Below are 12,816 nucleotides of genomic sequence, written 5' to 3' on the forward strand. Positions count from 1 at the left end.
AGAATTATGTAGGAATTTTAAATTATCTCCGTAACCAATAACTGTATCTCTTAGTATTGTTTGTAGAAAAATTTGAAAAAAGATTTCAAGTGTAAAATTGTTAAAACCAAATTGTTGTCCCATAAAACCTCGTACCTATAGTCCGAACATGCTAATTCGCGAACAGGTTTGAATAAAAGTAGTTTTACATGTTTGTACCAAATTTAATCGAAATCGGATGATTTTTGCTCATATTATCTTGCTAACGGACACACACACTGTATACACACGCACATTTGGCCTCTGGAGACATCAACACGTAAAATAGATCGGTCTCGGGTCCCAGGTATTAACAGAAGACATATGGTAATAGCTGATCTATATGGATAATTCGCTTACAAAATTTGAATGCAGAAAATTCTCAAAATAGTCATTTGATACCATTTTGGTTACTTAAATTGGACCCGTTTCAACCTATAAGAAATAATGCATTATAAATAATTTGAGTATTCATAAACGTGTTGCGTCTAAATAGATATTGGACGTTATATAGCTACTTATGGCATTAGTATGTGGCTATATTGCCTTCTGTGGCATATTGCTTGTTGTCCATGCTTCTCTTTAATTTTAAACACAATCGGCAACTCGATCCCGAAGTATTTGCTTAGAATTGTAGAACATCGCCTATTAGAAATATAAATTAATTTCTCATAGATAGCTCTCAGTCAACTCAGTTGAATTATTCGTTTTTAATATTGTTATATGTGTATTCTTCTATACATTTGTGCACCAACGGGGTGTAATGTTCGAGTAAGTATACACGTATTTAAATATTTATTGGCATTCTTTGATCTCTGCACGCCAGTTGGAAACACCGATAGAAAATCACGTTACAAGAGGCAAAGAGCCTTTACAAACGAAGTGACTCTGATATCCCAGGAGGATGTTTGGTTCCTTCTCCTTACTCTTTTATGTAAACTCTGTATTATGTATTGAACTGTATTACACATGTCTTGAATCTTGTTGAATTCCAATTTATTTGCAGCTTCAACATTTTACGATTTAAACAAATATATTGTATTAGCAGACACATATTGATTAACTTTCTTCACGAACTTAGTTTTTCATTTATTTTTAATGGCAATATCTTTTATTGAAGGCTTAGTTGTTTATCAATTTACTTTTATATGACGTTGAAACGGGTTGCCTCATTGGTCAATAGTACGAGGGCAGTTTTTAAGTGCCGTTTTTGCATATAAATCCACAGTTGGCTTGTACGTCTCAACGAGGCTCCTCGCCACTTACTGGAATCCAACGATCACATAAGACCAATCGGTCTTATGTGATCGTTGCTGGAATCATTTGTGAGCAGAATTACACCATTTCCAGCTCTGTAGCTGACAAGTACACTTCGCTGTGCCGGGCCGGTTCTAGACATTTTTCTAGTGTAACAACATTCCGGCACCCCCCCCCCTAAGAAAAACTTATATGGTAGGTCTTATTAAGATGTAAGATCTCTGGATACATCTACAAAAACGACTATATACACGGTGTACCGTAAGTAAACAACCTACCTCAGACCAATGGATTTATGGGTCAAAATAAAGAATAACATTTCCTCAAAATCACTTGGATGGTCATTCATTTTCTATTTTTTACATAACATATTTTTCTTTGGATTTTGTCAACCAATCTTTATGACACTTGGTATGTATGTTAAGATAGAAGAGACTCATGTTAGAAAACAAATTAATCCAACTTCAAATTTGAAAATGGCGGCCATTTTAATTTAAAAAATTTAAATTACTAAGAAAATTCCTGATTTTAAGAACAAAATATTTTGAACAACTTTATTAGAAGCATTAAAATTTTCATATCAAACCACACTAAGTTCAAAAAGATAGAAAAAAAGATATATTAAATATTACGGTTTTCAGTTGTAAAATAAGCCAAACCTATAGCTTTGCCCTATTCTTCCTCATTTTCAGACAAAAAATCAAGATATTTCAGTTATTTTTTATAAGACCTTTTTGAAATTGGTATCGTTGGATAGTACACTTTAAATGCCTACTAAAAAGAGATCTTGACATTTATTTTAAAACAAAAAGACTTCATTAACAGCATTTGCTAAACATGATTGCCCTTAATTATTCAACGTACTATTTAAAAAATGTAAAACCCAATTACAATCTATACTATTATACAACAATCTAATGGTGTATGTCTGTATGTGTATTACTAATAGGTGCAAAAAAAAAAAAAAAAAACTACTGAACCAACTGGGCTTAATTTTACAAAAATATAGCTATCATACCAAGGACCATTATAGGACTATTCACATTTCGATAGTGACCGTAGGCTTTACCCCTTTGGTTTGAAAAGTTCTGAGGTGAACATTTTAAAAGTAAATATTGATTGGTCTCCATGGCTGCGATGAGAACACTAAACAATGTTTGTTTACATTTGCTTTGACATTTAAATGTAAACAAGAAGAACTACTAAACTGCATATTTCGCAATTTCAGACAGCTGACACAAAGAAACTAAATATAATATTTTCCATAACTATGAGGTAGGTTTATTTTAATCTAACCTTTTATAATGGATTATTTATTCTAAAACTATGTCAATAATTAAAAAAAAATGCTATAACCGTTGCTGTATCAACTCCGGCTCTGCTTTGGATTTTTTAAAGCGTCTTAGTTATGAAAATAATGTTATTGATATGTTTTAATGGAAACAGTATGGAAATTAAAATGTATTGATGTTTTGTATGAATTTGGAGGCTACTTTAAAAAAATTCGAACTGCTTAACATGTGTTAGATTAACTTAACATAACTTGCACATCACATTGTTTTTTTGATGCTTTGATAATCATATTAGTTTTGTCTGCTGTCTTTAATGCCAAATAATTTGTTTAAAAATTGTTTATAGTACCTATAGATATAGTTTCTTTAATATTTCAAAAGACTATTGATAAGGCACAGCAATATTTCTAAAGTTTATAACAGCCGACTTAGTTTTGCTAATAATTTATTGAGAGCGAAGAAACTGAAGATGGAAGGATTTTTGATTAAATATAAAGAAGAAAGCAATCTAAAAAATGTCCATTTAAATTTAATACAGTAATTAGTATTTTTGCAACTTCAAAATTGAAATTTAAAATTTTAATAATAAATTAAAAGATATGCAATTAAGGGAGATGAAGGTAAATCATGTATTTCAAAGTTTTATTCGAGGATTTGGTCAGTTTTTCTCATATCAGCCTACACAAGATTTAAAATTAATCAAAACCAAAATGGTGGTATCCAGATTTAAAAGTCAAAAATTAAACATTTCTATTAAGGCCATAAAAGTTTAATTTTGTTCCTTAAAGCGTTGGTGAATGTGTAAAAATTATATGCAACAGATGTAAACATTAAAATGTTTCTATTTTGTGTCCTCTTCCCGTTGCAAAGCACGGGTCAACATCTAGTATTACATATATAAAAATTCAAAGTTCATTAAATGTGAGCAAAACAATAATTACCTACAGCACAAGTCAGATTTAAGGAAATTAACCAATTTATTTACCTGTAAAATAAAAAAAAATTATACTTAAACAGTAATTGCACTTAACACTGAAAAGAGATTTTCCATACTTCCATTTTGGCAAATTAACTGCGTTTTTGAAGACTTTCTGCAGTGTTTCTTCTCAGGGTTTTAATTGTACAAAAACAGTCTGGAGTAATCATAAACTAACAACTCATTATAATCCAACATTATAACCCAAACTTTTCCTTACTTAATCTAATCACACGTATGAGTGTCCCTAGTCAACGATAATTTTTATTTTTAATCAACGATGTTCTTATTCTTATCTTCATCTCACCTTCACTTAGCACCCCAGTAAATAGTAGCTTATTCTAGTTATGGTAAGGTGACCATTTCTAGTAGGCCTAACGCCAATAACATACCTCCAAAAGTCGTATATTTGAACAGTTTTATCATCTAGTAATGTCAATTCCCGTTTAAAAATAATTGCATTTTAATTCAGGAGGTTAAAAACTATCAAAGTATATCAAAATTAAAAACTCGTGTGGAGGCACTTATTTCAAATACTTATTGTTATTGTTGAATGTACTATATTTATGAGTATAATCATTTATTTAACTTAGTATTATAAGAATAAAATATTTGGTTTGTATAACATTAAGGTTCAATAACTTATACTATAGCCTGCTTACGCTAGCAGAGGGACTAGGCCTAAAAGTTTTCTTTCCAAGGACGCTAGGCACGAGCCCGGGATTATTTTTCAAATTACTTCAGGCTAGACCTAGGGGTTGTGGCAATATCTAGATAAAATCCATGGGTGATTTGGTGGACTTTGAACCCAGGACCTCAGGGAACGAAGTCCCGCGCTCTAACCACTAAGCTCAACTAACTCATTGCAACAATGGAATGGATTGGCGAACATTAAAATAGGCTCGCGTTATTTAGTTATCGAGTGGATTCACTGTCAATAAATGGAGTACGTGGCTCACAGCCGTGATGGTTATAACAAAAACCATCCGTCCTAGACTACTAAAAAAAAGTAGTCAAAGTAGGTTCAATTCCCGCACTTTACCAATAACCTTTGCATACGTTATAGTTTAGTTATTATGTTTGCTTATATCATGTAAAGTTGTCAATGACTGTTGGAGATTTTTATTCAAATATCGGCAACAGACAATAGCATCAGCAGAATATTGCAGCGGCCCAACACAATGTCAATATTGTCATGTAAATAATGGCTCTACCCTGTATAGGGCTCTACGAGACCTGCAGGGCTTATATTGCCTAAACGCGCTCTCTGGTCATCTGTATTTTAATATATGATCATTATAGATCTTTAGCAGAAAGGTTTTCTTACAATAAGATGCATGTTATTGTTAGGTCCTACCATTGACTTTTTATCTACTCAAACAAATGTTTAATGTGAGTTCAGCTGAAAAATTTCGGACCACAGCCTTGAAATCGTTTTTGAAATTCCAACCTCATATCCAACCCATATGAGGGTTTTAATAGTTTTTACAGAAATCGGCTGAAAATAGTATAATAACACTTGAAACATATTATATTTACACTTAATAGTTGTTCTGCCTGTGCCCGCCACGAGGAGAGAACACAGCGAAGATATGGCGATTACCAATATATCTGTGTGATTGTGGTAATTACTACCACTTACTATCTTTTATTTTATTTTAACTATATTTTCAACGGACATTAAATTTTGATAACAGTATAATTTTCTTTAAACATGGGATCAATAATGCAGTAGTATTACGGTATTTTAAGATGACGGATTCAGTACTTACCTAAATCAGTTGCTCAAGTTGCTTAAATTACAACTTTAAAATATGATTTAACACTTAGACAGTACAATAGGTAACAAAAGAGTAAAAAAATACGTAATTCATTAACAACATCCAACTAGCAATAAACAGTAGATGATTTTCTTATACATTTTTAAGGAAAACAAGCATAAAGATCAAAATAAACAAATATGCAAATCAGTAAAGTAAATACCGTAAGTCGCTAACAATAACATTCCACTAAAAATACGCCTTTAACTACTTTATAAATGCTTAAAACAAATATAGCAAGACAACTGACAGTATAGTGTCTTTATACGTATATTAACTGTTTTTATTAAGTGTAAACATACATTTGAAGTGTTATAAGATTTACTTTCAACTACTTTCCGTAAAATTAATATCACGTGCTATGCCGAAGAACACATATAGTTTTTATGTAAATTAATCTGATATAATCTATGAAATTAGGTTAAAATATTGGTTTAAGTATACACATTTTGTATTTATTACTCAATCAACATATTGGTTTATCCTACAGAGGGGGGATTATGTATGTGCTATCTATAAACTGAGTAAATAAAAGACCAAAACATTCAAAACACTTTATTGTTGCAACAGCTAATGCTGTACAGCACCACACATTCTAAATACAGTAACACACGCTGCAGCAGTTTGTCGATTACATTCCCATGTTGGCTGCGGTGTCATTGTGGTGCCGAGTTAATAGTATTATCCCCAACCTAAATCCTACAAATATTCATACTACAACTAATTGTGATACAGTCTCGTAGGTGTGACATAATGACAACAATATTTAGGGTTATCAAGGCCAATGACATTCGGCATATCTATCTATATATTAATAGGCAAGCATGTTTCTTTAAAACCTTTTTTCTCAGCTCGTGTGCATCACAGGGAAAATCTACGCATACTGCTGGAAATATATTTTCCTGTAGATGTGCAGAATGCTTTTAAAAATTAAAATAGGCTAACAAATAAGAACAAAAAATGATTTTGAAAACTTCAAAAAATTAACATGGACCATATGGGTTGCCATGATGGTGACGAAATAACAACAAAATGTAAACAGAAAATCAAAACAAATGGAAGAAATTCCAATCACATGTTTTTTTTACAGTGTGGGGAGAAAATAGAGAAGTCTGTACATTAATTATTTTTGGTCGAGTTTCGACCACAGGACGACCACTAGTTATCCATAAATGTCTAAACAAAATCTTAAACTTAAAATAGTTCTCTTCCTGTGACCTATATACATATGAAATCACGAGAGGTTTGTACTACCACAATGTTCCCCATCATGGTTGTATGTTCTCCTATGTTTGTTATGAGAAACAAGATGATTCTTAAAATGTACCTTAACAATTTTAGTTCGGTACAAATGCTGCGTTTAATATTCAAACTGGGTTAGACTAATTCATCAACTAAACAATACAAAGCTTTGTATTGTTCATAATGTAGAATTACGTGCATAGTCGTTGGATCATGATACTTTTTTAACAGCATCTCCACTGAATGCCGAACAGTTATTAGTTTTTCAATTGTGTATGATTTTTATTGCGCGAACATATGAACACACGTTTCGATAGTGTGAAAATAAACATTCTACTACAGTCATCGTGACACTAAAGCGCAAAAGAAAAACCAACTGAAATTAGCAAGACAATTTGTGTAGCTATTCACCAGTGAGCAATAGCAAATACACTACCTAATTTGAAGCAAAAATAACCTTTTACAGATTTGTTCTTTTAGACACTCTCCCATTATAACATGTTTTTATCGCTACAAGGAGACGATTAGTTAGTGATTATTAATTTTAATCACTTATGGTACTTTGGTACACCTTCAAACACAGAAAAATGAAAAAGATTATGACGTTTAGAATTGGCTTATGGTCTTGTCAAGAACCTGAGACCTAGGGAGTGCTGACTGTCGTATGTTTTCAGGGACTAGCCTGTGGGACTAAGGCTTTGAGGAACGGCAGTCTCTGTAGATGTGTGGCAGAATAGTCCAGTAGAGATCGAGCCACAGACACCCAGCCCACCAGGAACCAAGCAGCTAGCAGCCCCAGAACGGCCTTGACTAGGCAGTCCAGCCAGAACAACCTGACACACACATTATGTCAGGCTTCTTATTAGTATACATGTTATTTATACATTTGTAGGCATGTGACCGGGAAAGATGACGAGCAATTGTTAGCGAGACTGAAACCCTTCTAGGGTATCAAAGGATGGGAGTTAGTAAGTAAGTGAGTCTATTTATACAAAAGCCAAAGTAGAATGAACCTTACGACCAAACTATAGCCCCTTATAGAATTCACATTCATAATAATTTCAGACTACAGATAAGCAACAATACAAGATTTCATAAATTACTATAAGGTCCCTCCTCCCTGTTTGTTGATGTTCTAATGAAATATTTAGGAACATTTAACTAACTAGATTAGCTTTTTGCTCAACCAATTTTCATGGTACTAAATAGTTGAGTCAAATTATTCTTTGAACTAATAGGCTAACTGTGGCGTTCTGGACAATGCTGCCGTAACTGTGCTAGCCGAGTGTTAATTTCAACCATAGTTTACCTTTTGTGTTATCCTCAAATGCTACTTTTATCGTATGGAAAATAAACATTTGCAAAAATCAGCGTTCATATTCAAACAACAACAATTGAACTATTTTAATATTTAAGTAGCTCGACCCTTTAACAAATAACCAACAAATATCAAATAATATCTGTAACATTATAAAGAAAATACCATAAAATGATCAATTCAGTGTTTTGATATTATGAATAAATGGATTATTATTTCGAGAATCGTACATACATTTTGATATCCTCCACTACTAAATGCCTAATACCAATCAACTGGTCATAATGTACTTAGCAGTACCAAACTAGTAGTACACTAGTAGTTGCCTGCAATCACCATGTTAGCTTAGCACTTAGCTTAATGTCCATTTCAAGCCCTGTGTCAACCAGGGTTGCTACAAAACATACCGGTGTAACTGGCCGAAATAGAGAGCCAATGTAAAATCTTTTATACGTATCTAACGTCTTGAAACTAAGAGTGTCAATATATCAAACAGTTTTAAAGATGCATTTTATTATACAGGGTGTCCCGGAACTCTCTACCAATATTTTAGGGCATTGCTCCTAGGTAAGAAACATACCTAAATAGCATATTTAAATTGTCCGGAAGTCCTTAGTTACTCACTCAGCGCCATTTTGTTTTTTTCAGTTATTAATTTTTTTCTAAAGAATGGTTAAACATACGAAATGGAAACTTTGCACAAACATTTGTGACAACTAGACAAAGCTACAAAAAAATTATGACGATTTTTCTAATTCACAAAACAAAATGCCGGCCATTTAAAATTTTTATAAAATCAAGGGTTTTTGAGTTAATTAAGAAACAAAATTTTAAATGGCCGCCATTTTGTTTTATGAAATTGAAAAATCGTCATAATTTTTTGTAGCTTTGTCTAGTTGTCTATAATGTTTGTTCAAAGTTTCCATTTCGTATGTTTAACCATTCTTTAGAAAAAAATTAATAACTGAAAAAAACAAAATGGTGGCTGTGTGAGTAACTAAGGACTTCCGGACAATTTAAATATGATATTTAGGTATGTTTCTTACCCAGGAACAATGCCCATGCATGGATGTATTTTAGGGAATGCCCTAAAATATTGGTAGAGAGTTCCGGGACACCCTGTATTTGTTTACAAGATTTTGAAATTTATTCCCCCATGAGTCCCAAAACAATTTTATCTTAAAATATTCCAATAAAATGCACTTAGACATAATCAGCGTAGATTTTCAAAGATGTACAATCATTGACTTATACATTTGATTGTGTCACGGCATTGTGCTATAGGTTAACTAATAGGTTCTATCATCACAATACCTCCTCTACTCACCAGGTGAGATGTTTCCTCGCCGTAGGCAGACTACTAAGAGGCTCCTTCATACAGTATTGTCTCGCCCCCAGCAGTATGTTGACTAGGTACTCGTCTATGTGGTACGTCATGTTGGCCAGGTAGAAGATCTCTCTGTCTCGTTGGTTCATATCCTCCGTCAGAGCTCTGGTCCGATCCACGCGGAAATGCCAGTTGCGCATCGTGAAGTATTGCAGAACTTCCATCCCTACAGAGATGCGCTTCTGGACACGAACCATACTGGGGAGAGTAAGCAACCAGTGTGGGGTGAAATCATTTACGATTTAAAATACCCTTAAAATATAAAGTGCTTTATATTAAAATGACGTTACAAAAAGGGTGCGTATATTTGAAGGCGATGGTGGGGAAAAGCGTTGAATGCAAATGATGATAGATACTAACCGATGAACATCGGCTTGTTCTTTAGCCAGTACAATTTATCAGTTTGATCATGATAGGGGTTGATGGGAGTTCTGAACCATCAAGAGCTACAAATACCAGGTTTACCTAGTAGCTAGTAGAACACTATATCCACTCAGCTTTCTAGTTTCTTTTTAAATAATTAAATACTTTCACGGATGAAATACTAAATTTAAGTAAAAAAAGCCTTCAAAATACCTATGTTATATTTATTGACATATTTAACGAACCTTGATTGTAATTTTCTCTGGTTGATGAGAATACAATCACGTATTAAGTGAAGGAATATTAATAGAAAATAAAAACCATAGTATCTCTATTGATTTATATTAATATGTAACAACTTAGCCTTACATAGTAAACCATATTCCATATCTATGAAAGTATGTAAATTGCATACACGAACATAACTTTTGCAGTTATTTATTCGTTCATTGTGTTTTGTGTGGTTTTCGACCCCTTTATGGAACAGACTGGTTATAGTATCTGAATCTGAAGGTTATTAGTTCGATCCTGAACCCACTGGGCTGTCAAATGATTCTTACTAAAAAAATGTATGTTTGATAGTACCAAGGACAGATCAAATCCGTCCCTTTAAAGAAAAGCCAAAGAATCTAATTGCCATGGAAAACTCTAAACATTAGATTTAATTAGGCTACCAGATTAAGCCAAGGGTTAGTAATACTTCACTGAACCTGATGTTGGTTATCTCTCAAACTCTCACAGTTTTCTTCAGCATTCCATCAGTTTAAACCGGTAGTATCATAATTTAAATAATATTTGTATTGGAAAGCATCCAGAACGATTCTTAGCCTCTTTTATAAATCACAAAAAAAAAAACTTACTTTGAAATCCAGCAAAGTACTTACAACCGCTTCTGCCTGATCAGAATCATCACGAAGTCAATGAAGTAGGCGGGGAGAATCTGAAGGAAGAAGACAATGAGGTTGTGCACGAAGCGGTTTGTGCGTATGGTTCCGTTGGGGTACCACAGGCCGCTATTGAAGGGGTACTCGTAGGCGTAGTGTTTACCCCTCTTGAGTACCTCGCCCCAAGTCATGGGTACTACGTCACCACAGGATATGTTGAAGGCTGGTACTTGGTCTGCTAGATCGGTCCTGAGGAGAAACGAAATAATGGAGTAGAAGGAGAGTTTGACAGTTAATAGTGTTGTTTGTTTTAGTGTTGTTTCAACTAGGAAAACACTTACACAAACAACGTACAATGAGAAAGGATAACAAAACTTATTAAGGAAATAATATGTCAAACATGCTGTGAAATATAAAGATATTCAGAAACTGTTGTTAGAAAATTGTATGAATTTGGTTATAGAAATGTATTTAAAAAGGTTGTTCGTTTTAGTTTCTGCTACCAATTATGAAGTGAGAACGTAATCATACATAACATGGCCACTGTTGATGAAGCCATATGCTATACCCATTTAGGGCGATTACAAATTTAAATTTTAAATTAAACTGTTTTTAGCTAAACGTATTAAGGTTTTAGAGACTAATTGCTTTCCAAACTCAAAAATGTCTAGATTATAGAAGTGGTGAGTTATCAACAATAATACAAAAATGTATTATTGTACTTTTTACATAAAATTAAACCTTTTAATTTGAGCTTGTTAAAATTCAGTTGAAAAAATTAATGCCACAGCGATAACTATGTTTTCTTGGGGGTTTCCCTCCCTTATGTTTTTGGTGGGAACCACCGAAACTATGGGGAGCTTCTACCCTGTCTTGGAATAAAATAACAACGCCACCTTCCCTTTTTGAAAGTAAGTGTTCTCAAATGGAATACAACTAAATAAAATACTTGTGCGTAGCTCGCTTGTGAGCTATGGTGATAACTGCGTTGATGGCGACATCCACGGGGATGACCTCTGCTCTGTTATCTTCCCCACACAACATGGATCTGATGACACCCTTGCCAGCGCCGACCATCACACCCACGGGGCCGTTGAGGTTGTCCACCCATCCCGGCACGGGCTCTCGGTAAGCGGGAGTCACTGTAACATTGTAACAGGGGTGTTAACTGTTAAATTAAAATTAATCAATGTCGGTCAAACAACAAATCTTTTACCAAATCATAATTTTTTTGCATCGAAAATGTTTAATATTCTCCCTAATAGCAAAATAATAAAAATAGAGGCAACCTTTATGCCACAAAATTGAAAAATGGACTTTTTATTTTTAAGTATTAAATACCGTAGATTCCATAAAGGACAAATAAATGTAGACAAATTAATTAAGAAAGTTAAATTATCAATAACAATAGACCTTGAGACGACATATAAGTTTTTAATGTTATTATTTAAGCAATGCCTCAACCGCGACTGTTACAATATGCTGATGCACTCTTGGGTAAGCTGCACCATACTAAATGCTGATCACATAGGATGTTCTCGATTCTCCTTACTGCTGATTCGGTTCTGCAGCATTGCGACAGTTTGTGGCTCACATCAGATGAAGATTATCTCTATAATGATAGTTTAGCAATTAGACTTTCAACTTTCGTCTATCTTAGCACATTATATTTTCTTTCCTACATACCAGGCGCAAAATAATCAATGGGTTATTGAAACTAAAATCACTCGGCAATTTCTTACTTATTTTATGACAAAGTTGCATTTGTGGTATCAAAATAGAACTTACTTTGGTGACTTGCCTGAAAGTGTTAGTTTCACATTTAAGTTGTTGTCCCTGGTATTTTACACACCATTATCCATTCTACAACGAAATTTCTTAATTACTAGTTGAATTTAGCAACAAGAAACCCTCAAATTTTAAGAATGTTAGCGGAATTGTAACAATAAATCTGATACAAAGATAAATCAATTTAAATTTGACTTGACCCATTGCGTTTTAAGTCTTGGGTTACACAAATTAATGTACACAATAATTGTAAACAGTAGGGGTGAATTCCCCCTCCTTTGGGAAACAGAAGAAGAGAATGTAGGTCCTCAGTTATGCTGATACATCATAAAAGTGTGTATTACAGTATTACTTTAGAGTAAACCAAGTCGTAATTAATTTTAGTTCATTTATTGTTTTATCTAAATTATCAAGTTAACACTTAAATACTATCTTTATACTATTTAACAACATTTTAGAAACACAAACAAA

At 33.3% G+C, this 12,816-nt stretch overlaps 1 protein-coding gene across 1 annotated transcript in view; it reads right to left on the reverse strand.

The window, feature by feature from the left end:
- Positions 1 to 5,932: 5,932 nt before the first annotated feature.
- Positions 5,933 to 12,816, reverse strand: part of LOC129002759 (putative fatty acyl-CoA reductase CG5065) — a 72,521-nt gene continuing 65,637 nt past the window's right edge. The window contains exons 6-9 of the mRNA XM_054430798.1: positions 11,507 to 11,699; positions 10,558 to 10,806; positions 9,251 to 9,508; positions 5,933 to 7,438 (exon numbers count right to left, since the gene is read on the reverse strand). Of these exons, the coding sequence (XP_054286773.1) occupies positions 7,276 to 7,438; positions 9,251 to 9,508; positions 10,558 to 10,806; positions 11,507 to 11,699 (863 nt within the window). The 3' untranslated portion in view covers positions 5,933 to 7,275. The remainder of the gene's footprint in view (positions 7,439 to 9,250; positions 9,509 to 10,557; positions 10,807 to 11,506; positions 11,700 to 12,816) is intronic.

This window comes from Macrosteles quadrilineatus, unplaced genomic scaffold (assembly GCF_028750875.1).
Source record: "Macrosteles quadrilineatus isolate MER2022 unplaced genomic scaffold, UCM_ALF_1.0 Scaffold_9__3_contigs__length_116548681, whole genome shotgun sequence".
NCBI classification, from domain to species: domain Eukaryota; kingdom Metazoa; phylum Arthropoda; class Insecta; order Hemiptera; family Cicadellidae; genus Macrosteles; species Macrosteles quadrilineatus.